Source organism: Cololabis saira, chromosome 23, assembly GCF_033807715.1.
Source record: "Cololabis saira isolate AMF1-May2022 chromosome 23, fColSai1.1, whole genome shotgun sequence".
Classification (NCBI taxonomy): Eukaryota; Metazoa; Chordata; class Actinopteri; order Beloniformes; family Belonidae; genus Cololabis; species Cololabis saira.
In genome coordinates, this window is record NC_084609.1 from 33,307,359 (window position 1) to 33,321,333 (window position 13,975).

Here is a 13,975-nt window from a genome sequence, read left to right on the forward strand (position 1 = left end):
AGACCTGCGAGACAGCTCCGGGGGTCGCCCACGAAGCCGGGCAGACCGGCGAGAACGCTCGGGGGGACGTCCACGAGGCCGACCAGACCGGCGAGCACGCTCCGGGGGCCGCCCACGAGGCCTAGGCCTGGGTCTTGACGTGGGTCTCGGCGTGGGGCTTGGCGCGGGTCTCGGCGTGGGGCTTGGCGGTCTTGGCGTGGGGCTCAGCGTGGGGCTTGGCGGTCTTGGCGTGGGGCTCGGCGTGGGTCTTGGCGTGGGGCTTGGCGGTCTTGGCGTGGGGCTTGGCGGTCTTGGCGTGGGGCTTGGCGGTCTCGGCGTGGGGGCTTGGCGGTCTCGGCGTGGGGCTTGGCGGTCTCGGCGGGGGGCGTGACAGGGATTCCTGGCGGGACTCAGGAACCTGACGGGACTCGGGAACCTGACGGGACTCGGGAACCTGACGGGGCTGCGGGACCGCCTCAGGAACAGAGGGCTGCGGGACCGCCTCAGGAACAGAGGGCTGCGGGACCGCCTCAGGAACAGAGGGCTGCGGGACCGCCTCAGGAACAGAGGGCTGCGGGACCGTCTCAGGAACAGAGGGCTGCGGGACCGCCTCAGGAACAGAGGGCTGCGGGACCGCCTCAGGAACGGAGGGCTGCGGGGCCGCCTCAGGAACAGAGGGCTGCGGGGCCGCCTCAGGAACAGAGGGCTGCGGGGCCGCCTCAGGAACAGAGGGCTGCGGGGCCGCCTCAGGAACAGAGGGCTGCGGGCCGCCTCAGGAACAGAGGGCTGCGGGGCCGCCTCAGGAACAGAGGGCTGCGGGGCCGCCTCAGGAACAGAGGGCTGCGGGGCCGCCTCAGGAACAGAGGGCTGCGGGCCGCCTCAGGAACAGAGGGCTGCGGGGCCGCCTCAGGAACAGGACACGGCTCAGGAACGGGACACGGCTCAGGAACGTGACATGGCTCAGGAACGTGACATGGTTGCGGGGGTACCCGGGTCCGAGGCGCCGGCTGCGGGGGGTACCCGGGTCCGGGGCGCCGGCTGCGGGGGTACCCGGGTCCGGGGCGCCGACTGCGGGGGTGCCCGGGTCCGTGGTGCTGGCCCCCCCTCGAGGGGCGCCGGCCCCCCCTCAAGGGACAGATCCCAGATGTCCCCAGAGTCCACATCCAGGGCGGGCTGGGGGGGGACACGGGTCCTCGGAGCTGGCTGGGGGGGGACACGAGTCCTCGGAGCCGGCTGGGGGGGGACACGAGTCCTCGGAGCCGGCTGGGGGGGGACACGAGTCCTCGGAGCCGGCTGCGGGGGGTCCGGAACCATCACCGGAGGAGGGGCTGATGCGTCCGGGACCACCACAGGAACGTGGGGAGGTGCATCCGAGACCACCACAGGAACATGGGGAGGTGCGTCTGGGACCACCACAGAAACAGGGACAGGTGCAGGAGCTGGAGCCGGAACAGGCTGGGGCTGGCGCTGGCGCTGACGCCGTCGCCGTTGCATCTGCAGGCTCCTGGGTCCACCCAGAGCCAGGCGTGTTCCCCAAAAGGGGTCCCAACACTCACGCACGTTTTTAGCCGCTTCACGGCAAAGGAAGTCCCACATGGTGAGGTACTCTCCCGCTGGGTCCACCTGGTCGGTCCGTTCTGTCATGATTAGGTTTTTATAGGACCCAAGTGCAGGAGACAGAGGGAGGCTGGAGACAGGAGTTCTCAAAACAAAAAGGGTTTTAATCCAAAAAGGCAAAATAAGGCGCTGCAGAGCAGGATGAACAAAAAACCAGGATCATCAAAAAGGTACGAGGAGATATGGAGGAAGACACAGTACGGACCGACAGGGCACAAAGGAATGACAAGACAAGATATACTGTGGGGATAACGAGACACAGGTGCAGACACAATCAGGGCAGATGGGACACAGGCGGGGCAAGACAGAAACTGAAGGCAAACTGGAGGCTGGGGGAATGTCAACCTTGACATCGACACAGAAGACTGGAGAGCCGAACAGTCCTGGACAGAGTGGCCAAAAAAACCCGGCTGGGCGTCGTGCACAAAACCCGCAGCTGACTCTGCCCGAACTTCCGGCTGTCCCGTCTTTATAACTTTCCTAGCTCGCGAAGGGGGGAAAGGGCCCCTTCACCCCCACGCGAGCTCTCACACTTAGTCGCTTCCCACGGGAACTCAGTCCCGTGTGAACAAGCCACACAGGGGGTGCCTCTCTCACAGTTACATTTGTTATTAAACAGCAGGTGCAGAGCTGATATGAGTCTCCTTCGACCGGACTGAGACTGTGTTTTGGGAATTCAGGGCATTTTCCAGGACACAAAATATATATTTCTCCCTTCAATCTCCCTCATGTTCACTAGCAAGGAGACATTTGGTCCATCATCTCCCTCATGTTCAGTAGCTAGGAGACATTTGGTCCATCATCTCCCTCATGTTCAGTAGCTAGGAGACATTTGGTCCATCATCTCCCTCATGTTCAGTAGCTAGGAGACATTTGGTCCATCATCTCCCTCATGTCCAGTATCAAGGCAGCATTTGCATCGGGCTGATCTGGGGCTTCCGGTTCAGGTGATAGCTGGGGCTGCTGCGGTCGCTTCTCCCTCGGTTTGCCATCATAGAGCGCCCGCGAGCCAAAACCTTTACAGGTAGTGAAAAGCTTTAATGTTAGGGATAAATACCGGCAAAAAGAATTAAAAAGTGTCATATAAAAGTGTAAAAAAAAGTCACATTCCAGCAGAGCCTCGGTGGAACACGTCCTACATCCTCCTCATTCCACCGGAACCTGGATTTGTTGTTTCTGATCAAAACAAGTTTTATTTCAACATTTTACAGGTTTTGGAGGGAGGACAGTTTGATGTTAAATCACTGCACAAAAACTGTAAATGGATTCATTTTATTTTGTCATCAACAAAAGAATTTCAGTTGAATTCAGGAAGTGTTGAGTTTGAATCACTGAGATGTTCAGAGGGTCAGGAAGCAGGAATGTCCTCAGATCCCTAATCCCTGTGGAAGGTTCCTGCAGAGGAAACATGAGCTCTGATGTCAGGAGGAGAGGAAAGCAGTAATCTGCTCCAGGACTGGATACAGACGAGATCAGGGGTGGACAATCCTGAAGCAGGAAACATCTAACACATGCAGGACTGTGGCTGTCAGGACCAGAGTTGGAGACCCTGCTGTAGATCTTCTTCAGTGCTCATCAGCAATATTATCAGTGACTGATGGGAATTTGTGTTTGCAGAGGTCGGTACCGCAGTCAGAGACCAGAGTCTCCAGGATCCATCTGTCTGTCTATGAAGAGTGACTGGTCCAAAGATGATCCTCTAAACTTCAGTAAAGAACCTGGACCCTCAGACACAAAGTAAGACAACTGCTGTTAACTGATTCTAGGACTCATCATGACTTTATATTTTCTGTCCATGGTGGTTTATTTGATGATTTAGGTTCTTCAAACGTCACTTTTTCCTTCTGGTTCCTGTTTTTCCACCACGGAGTCTTCTGTGTTCCTCAACCATGTGGTCCTGCTGGTTCAGAGAGCAGAGTTTGGTTCAGGATGAAACCAGCTCTCCAGATCGGTCCAGGAGAGTCTGCAGCAGTTTTAGGACTCTAGTACTCCTTCATGATATTAAAAACTAATCAGTAGTTATAAAAAGATAGATTCAATAAAAATGTAAAACAACATAAACTTCCATATAATTGCATGTGATTTAGTTTTAATACATGTTTCATTGATATGAGGCCAGCTTGTTCTCAAAGGGCTCCGAAGCTCCACCATCTCTCTTAGAACTGCTGCTGAGATGGTGGTTTCGGCTGACGTCCCCGACTCCCCCAGTCTGGCCCTCGGCAGCAGGGTCCCCCCTTATGATCCAGGTCCTGGTCCAGGTTTCTTCCTCCTAAAGGGGAGTTTTTCCTTGCCACTGTTTGGCTTAAGGCTTTTCTCCCACTATGGGAGTTTTTACCTGCCATTGTTTATGTAATAATTGCTCGGGGGTTTATGTTTATGTTTATGTTCATGTTCTGGATCTCTGGAAAGTGTCTAGAGACAACATCTGTTGTATTATACGCTATATAAATAAAGTTGAATTGAATTGAATTGGTTTCAAACTTACCGAGGATGTCCGAGCTCATTTGGTCCATCATCTCCCTCATGTCCAGTAGCAAGGAGACATTTGGTCCATCATCTCCCTCATGTCCAGTAGCAAGGAGACATTTGGTCCATCATCTCTGTTTTGGGAGAAAATCAATTAAGGCTCGAGAGTGGTCGGCTGCACAAAATGAATCACACACACACACACACACACACACACACTCGCTTTTGCTATAATGATATATGAATACCTTTATTACCACAAGAAAAGCCAGCATTGCACATAGAAGACACACACACAATTGCTCTTTTGCTAGGATAAATGTGTCAAGTTATCCCCCACAAATGGTAGAGCAAGATCACTGACAATTACACAGGGCTAGGCCTTATAATACTCTTACCTCATCACAGAAGACTGGAGAGCTGAACAGTCCTGGCAGAGTAGCCAAAAAAACCCGGCTGGGCGTCGTGCACTAGACCCGCAGCTGACTCTGCCCGAACTTCCGGCTGTCCCGTCTTTATAACTTTCCTAGCTCGCGAAGGGGGGAAAGGGCCCCTTCACCCCCACGCGAGCTCTCACACTTAGTCGCTTCCCACGGGAACTCAGTCCCGTGTGAACAAGCCACACAGGGGGTGCCTCTCTCACAGTTACATTTGTTAATAAACAGCAGGTGCAGAGCTGATATGAGCGTCCTTCGACCGGACTGAGACTGTGTTTTGGGAATTCAGGGCATTTTCCAGGAAACTAAATATATATTTCTCCCTTCAATCTCCCTCATGTTCACTAGCAAGGAGGCATTTGGTCCATCATCTCCCTCATGTTCAGTAACAAGGAGACATTTGGTCCATCATCTCCCTCATGTTCAGGAGCTAGGAGACATTTGGTCCATCATCTCCCTCATGTTCAGTAGCAAGGAGGCATTTGGTCCATCATCTCCCTCATGTTCAGTAGCTAGGAGACATTTGGTCCATCATCTCCCTCATGTTCAGTAGCTAGGAGACATTTGGTCCATCATCTCCCTCATGTTCAGTAGCTAGGAGACATTTGGTCCATCATCTCCCTCATGTCCAGTATCAAGGCAGCATTTGCATCGGGCTGATCTGGGGCTTCCGGTTCAGGTGATAGCTGGGGCTGCTGCGGTCGCTTCTCCCTCGGTTTGCCATCATAGAGCGCCCGCGAGCCAAAACCTTTACAGGTAGTGAAAAGCTTTAATGTTAGGGATAAATACCGGCAAAAAGAATTAAAAAGTGTCATATAAAAGTGTAAAAAAAAGTCACATTCCAGCAGAGCCTCGGTGGAACACGTCCTACATCCTCCTCATTCCACCGGAACCTGGATTTGTTGTTTCTGATCAAAACAAGTTTTATTTCAACATTTTACAGGTTTTGGAGGGAGGACAGTTTGATGTTAAATCACTGCACAAAAACTGTAAATGGATTCATTTTATTTTGTCATCAACAAAAGAATTTCAGTTGAATTCAGGAAGTGTTGAGTTTGAATCACTGAGATGTTCAGAGGGTCAGGAAGCAGGAATGTCCTAAGTTCCCTCATCCCAGTGGAAGGTTCCTGCAGAGGAAACATGAGCTCTGATGTCAGGAGGAGAGGAAAGCAGTAATCTGCTCCAGGACTGGATACAGACTAGATCAGGGGTGGACAATCCTGAAGCAGGAAACATCTAACACATGCAGGACTGTGGCTGTCAGGACCAGAGTTGGAGACCCTGCTGTAGATCTTCTTCAGTGCTCATCAGCAATATTATCAGTGACTGATGGGAATTTGTGTTTGCAGAGGTCGGTACCGCAGTCAGAGACCAGAGTCTCCAGGATCCAGCTGTCTGTCTATGAAGAGTGACTGGTCCAAAGATGATCCTCTAAACTTCAGTAAAGAACCTGGACCCTCAGACACAAAGTAAGACAACTGCTGTTAACTGATTCTAGGACTCATCATGACTTTATATTTTCTGTCCATGGTGGTTTATTTGATGATTTAGGTTCTTCAAACGTCACTTTTTCCTTCTGGTTCCTGTTTTTCCACCACGGAGTCTTCTGTGTTCCTCAACCATGTGGTCCTGCTGGTTCAGAGAGCAGAGTTTGGTTCAGGATGAAACCAGCTCTCCAGATCGGTCCAGGAGAGTCTGCAGCAGTTTTAGGACTCTAGTACTCCTTCATGATATTAAAAACTAATCAGTAGTTATAAATAGATAGATTCAATAAAAATGTAAAACAACATAAACTTCCATATAATTGCATGTGATTTAGTTTTAATACATGTTTCATTGATATGAGGCCAGCTTGTTCTCAAAGGGCTCCGAAGCTCCACCATCTCTCTTTGAACTGCTGCTGAGATGGTGGTTTCAAACTTACTGAGGATGTCCCAGCTCATTTGGTCCATCATGTCCCTCATGTTCAGTATCAAGGAGACATTTGGTCCATCATGTCCCTCATGTTCAGTAGCAAGGAGACATTTGGTCCATCATCTCCCTCATGTTCAGTGTCAAGGAGACATTTGGTCCATCATCTTCCTCATGTTCAGTAGCAAGGAGACATTTGGTCCATCATGTCCCTCATGTTCAGTATCAAGGAGACATTAGGTCCATCATGTCCCTCATGTTCAGTATCAAGGAGACATTAGGTCCATCATGTCCCTCATGTTCAGTATCAAGGAGACATTTGGTCCATCATCTCCCTCATGTTCAGTATCAAGGAGACATTTGGTCCATCATCTCCCTCATGTCCAGTATCAAGGCAGCATTTGCATCTGGCTGATCTGGGGATTCCGGTTCAGGTGATAGCTGGAGCTGCTGCGGTCGCTTCTCCCTCGGTTTGCCATCATAGAGCGCCCGCGAGCCAAAACCTTTACAGGTAGTGAAAAGCTTTAATGTTAGGGCTAAATACCGGCAAAAAGAATTAAAAAGTGTCATATAAAAGTGTTAAAAAAAGTCACATTCCAGCAGAGCCTCGGCGGAACACGTCCTACATCCTCCTCATTCCACCGGAACCTGGAATTGTTGTTTCTGATCAAAACAAGTTTTATTTCAACATTTTACAGGTTTTGGAGGGAGGACAGTTTTATGTTAAATCGCTGCACAAAAACTGTAAATGGATTCATCTTATTTTGTCATCAACAAAAGAATTTCAGTTGAATTCAGGAAGTGTTGAGTTTGAATCACTGAGATGTTCAGAGGGTCAGGAAGCAGGAATGTCCAAAGTTCCCTCATCCCAGTGGAAGGTTCCTGCAGAGGAAACATGAGCTCTGATGTCAGGAGGAGAGGAAAGCAGTAATCTGCTCCAGGACTGGATACAGACTAGATCAGGGGTGGACAATCCTGAATCAGGAAACATCTAACACATGCAGGACTGTGGCTGTCAGGACCAGAGTTGGAGACCCTGCTGTAGATCTTCTTCAGTGCTCATCAGCAATATTATCAGTGACTGATGTGAATTTGTGTTTGCAGAGGTCGGTACCGCAGTCAGAGACCAGAGTCTCCAGGATCCATCTGTGTGTCTATGAAGAGTGACTGGTCCAAAGATGATCCTCTAAACTTCAGTAAAGAACCTGGACCCTCAGACACAGAGTAAGACAACTGCTGTTAACTGATTCTATGACTCATCATGACTTTATATTTTCTGTCCATGGTGGTTTATTTGATGATTTAGGTTCTTCAAACATCACTTTTTCCTTCTGGTTCCTGTTTTTCCACCACGGAGTCTTCTGTGTTCCTCATTCATGTGGTCCTGCTGATTCAGAGACCAGAGTTTGGTTCAGGATGAAACCAGCTCTCCAGATCGGTCCAGGAGAGTCTGCAGCAGTTTTAGGACTCTAGTACTCCTTCATGATATTAAAAACGAATCAGTAGTTATAAAAAGATAGATTTAATAAAAATGTAAAACAACATAAACTTCGAAATAATTGCATGTGATTTAGTTTTAATACATGTTTCATTGATATGAGGCCAGCTTGTTCTCAAAGGCTCCGAAGCTCCACCATCTCTCTTTGAACTGCTGCTGAGATGGTGGTTCCAAACTTACTGAGGATGTCCCAGCTCATCTGGTCCATCATGTCCCTCATGTCCAGTAGCAAGGAGACATTTGGTCCATCATGTCCCTCATGTTCAGTAGCAAGGAGACATTTGGTCCATCATGTCCCTCATGTTCAGTAGCAAGGAGACATTTGGTCCATCATGTCCCTCATGTTCAGTAGCAAGGAGACATTTGGTCCATCATGTCCCTCATGTTCAGTATCAAGGAGACATTTGGTCCATCATCTCCCTCATGTTCAGTAGCAAGGAGACATTTGGTCCATCATCTCCCTCATGTTCAGTAGCAAGGAGACATTTGGTCCATCATCTCCCTCATGTTCAGTAGCAAGGAGACATTTGGTCCATCATCTCTGTTTTGGGAGAAAATCAATTAAGTCTCGAGAGTGGTCGGCTGCACAAAATGAATCACACACACACACACACACACACACACACACACACACACACACACACACACACACACACACACACACACACACACACACACACACACACACACACACACTCGCTTTTGCTATAATGATATATGAATACCTTTATTACCACAAGAAAAGCCAGCATGCACATAGAAGACACACACACAATTGCTCTTTTGCTAGGATCAATGTGTCAAGTTATCCCCCACAAATGGTAGAGCAAGATCACTGACAATTACACAGGGCTAGGCCTTATAATACTCTTACCTCGACACAGAAGACTGGAGAGCCGAACAGTCCTGGACAGAGTGGCCAAAAAAACCCGGCTGGGCGTCATGCACTAGACCCGCAGCTGACTCTGCCCGAACTTCCGGCTGTCCCGTCTTTATAAATTTCCTAGCTCGCGAAGGGGGGAAAGGGCCCCTTCACCCCCACGCGAGCTCTCACACTTAGTCGCTTCCCACGGGAACTCAGTCCCGTGTGAACAAGCCACACAGGGGGTGCCTCTCTCACAGTTACATTTGTTAATGAACAGCAGAGGTGGCAAATCCGGCTTCAGAAAGTAAAAGTCCTGCCATATATTTGTTCTGTCCATTCACTAAAACCAGGTGAGTTCACTAATTAGCTCATCTACCTGGCTGAAGAGCTGTGCTGATTAGAATCAGCTGGTTGAGTGAATGGACAGAACAAATACATGGTAGGACTTTTACTTTCTGAAGCCGGATTTGCCACCTCTGATGAACAGCAGGTGCAGAGCTGATATGAGTGTCCTTCGACCGGACTGAGACTGTGTTTTGGGAATTCATGGCATTTTCCAGGACACAAAATATATATTTCTCCCTTCAATCTCCCTCATGTTCACTAGCAAGGAGACATTTGGTCCATCATCTCCCTCATGTTCAGTAGCAAGGAGGCATTTGGTCCATCATCTCCCTCATGTTCAGTAACAAGGAGACATTTGGTCCATCATCTCCCTCATGTTCAGTAACAAGGAGACATTTGGTCCATCATCTCCCTCATGTCCAGTATCAAGGCAGCATTTGCATCTGGCTGATCTGGGGCTTCCGGTTCAGGTGATAGCCGGGGCTGCTGCGGTCGCTTCTCCCTCGGTTTGCCATCATAGAGCGCCCGCGAGCCAAAACCTTTACAGGTAGTGAAAAGCTTTAATGTTAGGGATAAATACCGGCAAAAAGAATTAAAAAGTGTCATATAAAAGTGTAAAAAAAGTCACATTCCAGCAGAGCCTCGGTGGAACACGTCCTAAATCCTCCTCATTCCACCGGAACCTGGAATTGTTGTTTCTGATCAAAACAAGTTTTATTTCAACATTTTACAGGTTTTGGAGGGAGGACAGTTTGATGTTAAATCACTGCACAAAAACTGTAAATGGATTCATTTTATTTTGTCATCAACAAAAGAATTTCAGTTGAATTCAGGAAGTGTTGAGTTTGAATCACTGAGATGTTCAGAGGGTCAGGAAGCAGGAATGTCCTCAGATCCCTCATCCCTGTGGAAGGTTCCTGCAGAGGAAACATGAGCTCTGATGTCAGGAGGAGAGGAAAGCAGTAATCTGCTCCAGGACTGGATACAGACGAGATCAGGGGTGGACAATCCTGAAGCAGGAAACATCTAAAACATGCAGGACTGTGGCTGTCAGGACCAGAGTTGGAGACCCTGCTGTAGATCTTCTTCAGTGCTCATCAGCAATATTATCAGTGACTGATGTGAATTTGTGTTTGCAGAGGTCGGTACCGCAGTCAGAGACCAGAGTCTCCAGGATCCATCTGTCTGTCTATGAAGAGTGACTGGTCCAAAGATGATCCTCTAAACTTCAGTAAAGAACCTGGACCCTCAGACACAGAGTAAGACAACTGCTGTTAACTGATTCTAGGACTCATCATGACTTTATATTTTCTGTCCATGGTGGTTTATTTGATGATTTAGGTTCTTCAAACATCACTTTTTCCTTCTGGTTCCTGTTTTTCCACCACGGAGTCTTCTGTGTTCCTCAACCATGTGGTCCTGCTGGTTCAGAGAGCAGAGTTTGGTTCAGGATGAAACCAGCTCTCCAGATCGGTCCAGGAGAGTCTGCAGCAGTTTTAGGACTCTAGTACTCCTTCATGATATTAAAAACGAATCAGTAGTTATAAAAAGATAGATTTAATAAAAATGTAAAACAACATAAACTTCGAAATAATTGCATGTGATTTAGTTTTAATACATGTTTCATTGATATGAGGCCAGCTTGTTCTCAAAGGGCTCAGAAGCTCCACCATCTCCCTTTGAACTGCTGCTGAGATGGTGGTTCCAAACTTACTGAGGATGTCCCAGCTCATCTGGTCCATCATCTCCCTCATGGTCAGTAGCAAGGAGACATTTGGTCCATCATCTCCCTCATGTTCAGTAGCAAGGAGACATTTGGTCCATCATCTCCCTCATGTTCAGTAGCAAGGAGACATTTGGTCCATCATGTCCCTCATGTCCAGTAGAAAGGAGACATTTGGTCCATCATCTCCCTCATGTTCAGTAGCAAGGAGACATTTGGTCCATCATCTCCCTCATGTTCAGTAGCAAGGAGACATTTGGTCCATCATCTCCCTCATGTTCAGTAGCAAGGAGACATTTGGTCCATCATCTCTGTTTTGGGAGAAAATCAATTAAGGCTCGAGAGTGGTCGGCTGCACAAAATGAATCACACACACACACACACACACACACACTCGCTTTTGCTATAATGATATATGAATACCTTTATTACCACAAGAAAAGCCAGCATTGCACATAGAAGACACACACACAATTGCTCTTTTGCTAGGATAAATGTGTCAAGTTATCCCCCACAAATGGTAGAGCAAGATCACTGACAATTACACAGGGCTAGGCCTTATAATACTCTTACCTCGACACAGAAGACTGGAGAGCCGAACAGTCCTGGCAGAGTAGCCAAAAAAAACCCGGCTGGGCGTCGTGCACAAAACCCGCAGCTGACTCTGCCCGAACTTCCGGCTGTCCCGTCTTTATAACTTTCCTAGCTCGCGAAGGGGGGAAAGGGCCCCTACACCCCCACGCGAGCTCTCACACTAAGTCGCTTCCCACGGGAACTCAGTCCCGTGTGAACAAGCCACACAGGGGGTGCCTCTCTCACAGTTACATTTGTTATTAAACAGCAGGTGCAGAGCTGATATGAGCGTCCTTCGACCGGACTGAGACTGTGTTTTGGGAATTCAGGGCATTTTCCAGGAAACTAAATATATATTTCTCCCTTCAATCTCCCTCATGTCCAGTATCAAGGAGACATTTGGTCCATCATCTCCCTCATGTTCAGTATCAAGGAGACATTTGGTCCATCATCTCCCTCATGTCCAGTATCAAGGAGACATTTGGTCCATCATCTCCCTCATGTTCAGTAGCAAGGAGACATTTGGTCCATCAATTTCAATTTCAATTATTTTTTTTTTTTATTTATATAGCGTCTAATACAACAGAGTTGTCTCTAGACGCTTTACAGAGACCCATACCCAGAACATGACCCCCGAGCAGTTATTACATAAACAATGGCAGGTAAAAACTCCCCTAGTGGGAGAAAAACCTTAAGCCAAACAGTGGCAAGGAAAAACTCCCCTTTAGGAGGGAAGAAACCTTGAGCAGGACCAGGCTCATAAGGGGGGACCCTCCTGCCGAGGGCCAGACTGGTGGGTCAGGGATGGCAACAGCACAGCAGGCAGGTGGAAGCAGCAACGGGATGACCAGGGGTGGGGACCGCAGGCCAGCACGCAGCTCCCGAAGCTCCGGCCCAATCAGCAAGTCCCAGGTTGGGGTGCAGGGTCAGGGAAAGACTTGTGCTCCGTAATGCAAGCTACAAGCCACACACGACCACCTGCAGGACAAAAGAGAGAAAAGGGAGGAGAAGGGGGGGGCCAGCAACGGGATGACCAGGGGTGGGGACCGCAGGCCAGCACGCAGCTCCCGAAGCTCCGGCCCAATCATCAAGTCCCAGGTTGGGGTGCAGGGTCAGGGAAAGACTTGTGCTCCGTAATGCAAGCTACAAGCCACCCACGACCACCTGCAGGTTCCGGTGTCCAGCAAAGGATGCTGCAACATGGACAAAAGAGAGAAAAGGGAGGAGAAGGGGGGGCCAGCAACAGAAACTACAGGAGCGACTCTGACACACTAAAGTTTACACTACCTAGAGATTTACCAACACCAGCTAGAGGTTTACTAAACACTAACTATAGGCTTTACTAAACAGAAATGTTTTAAGTTTAGTTTTAAAGGTGGAGGTGGTGTCAGCCTCCTTAACCCAGATTGGAAGTTGGTTCCATAGTAGTGGTGCCTGATAGCAGAACGCCCGCCCTCCAAATCTACATTTAGATACTCTAGGAACTACGAGTAAACCTGCACTCTGAGAACGGAGAGCTCTGACAGGAACATAAGGCACTATCAGGTCTTGCAAATAATGCGGAGCTAAGCCGTTTTGGGCTTTATACGCAAGTAATAAAATTTTAAATTGGATTCTGAATTTTACGGGTAACCAATGGAGCGACGCTAACACTGGAGAGACGTGGTCTCTCCTGCTAATTCCTGTCAGTACTCATGCTGCTGCATTTTGGATCAGCTGGAGCCTATTCAGCAAATTACTTGGACATCCTGCTAACAACACATTACAGTAATCCAGTCTAGAAGATACAAACGCATGAACTAGTTTTTCTGCAATCAGAAATCATCTCCCTCATGTCCAGTATCAAGGAGACATTTGGTCCATCATCTCCCTCATGTTCAGTAGCAAGTAGACATTTGGTCCATCATCTCCCTCATGTTCAGTATCAAGGAGACATTTGGTCCATCATCTCCCTCATGTCCAGTATAAAGGCAGCATTTGCATCTGGCTGATCTGTGGCTTCCGGTTCAGGTGATAGCCGGGGCTGCTGCGTCGCCTCTCCCTCGGTTTGCCATCATAGAGCGCCCCCGAGCCAAAACCTTTACAGGTAGTGAAAAGCTTTAATGTTAGGGCTAAATACCGGCAAAAAGAATTAAAAAGTGTGATATAAAAGTGTAAAAAAAAGTCACATTCCAGCGGAGCCTCGGCGGAACACGTCCTACATCCTCCTCATTCCACCGGAACCTGGAATTGTTGTTTTTGATCAAAACAAGTTTTATTTTAACATTTTACAGGTTTTGGAGGGAGGACCGTTTTATGTTAAATCACACTGCACACTGCACAAAAACTGTAAATGGATTCATCTTATTTTGTCATCAACAAAAGAATTTCAGTTGAATTCAGGAAGTGTTGAGTTTGAATCACTGAGATGTTCAGAGGGTCAGGAAGCAGGAATGTCCTCAGATCCCTCATCCCTGTAGAAGGTTCCTGCATAGGAAACATGAGCTCTGATGTCAGGAGGAGAGGAAAGCAGTAATCTGCTCCAGGACTGGATACAGACTAGATCAGGGGTGGACAATCCT

At 48.6% G+C, this 13,975-nt stretch overlaps 1 protein-coding gene across 5 annotated transcripts in view; it reads left to right on the plus strand.

The window, feature by feature from the left end:
• Nucleotides 1-3,219: 3,219 nt before the first annotated feature.
• The window catches only part of LOC133424327 (NACHT, LRR and PYD domains-containing protein 12-like), a 67,091-nt gene continuing 56,335 nt past the window's right edge, over nt 3,220-13,975 (plus strand). For 4 of the 5 annotated variants that reach the window (XM_061714853.1, XM_061714854.1, XM_061714850.1 and 1 more), the window contains exons 1-4: nt 3,220-3,333; nt 5,849-5,968; nt 7,515-7,634; nt 10,258-10,377. In XM_061714853.1, coding sequence (XP_061570837.1) covers nt 3,266-3,333; nt 5,849-5,968; nt 7,515-7,634; nt 10,258-10,377 — 428 coding nt within the window. In that variant the 5' untranslated portion in view covers nt 3,220-3,265. The remainder of the gene's footprint in view (nt 3,334-5,848; nt 5,969-7,514; nt 7,635-10,257; nt 10,378-13,975) is intronic. The other variant, XM_061714852.1, reaches the window with a different exon arrangement.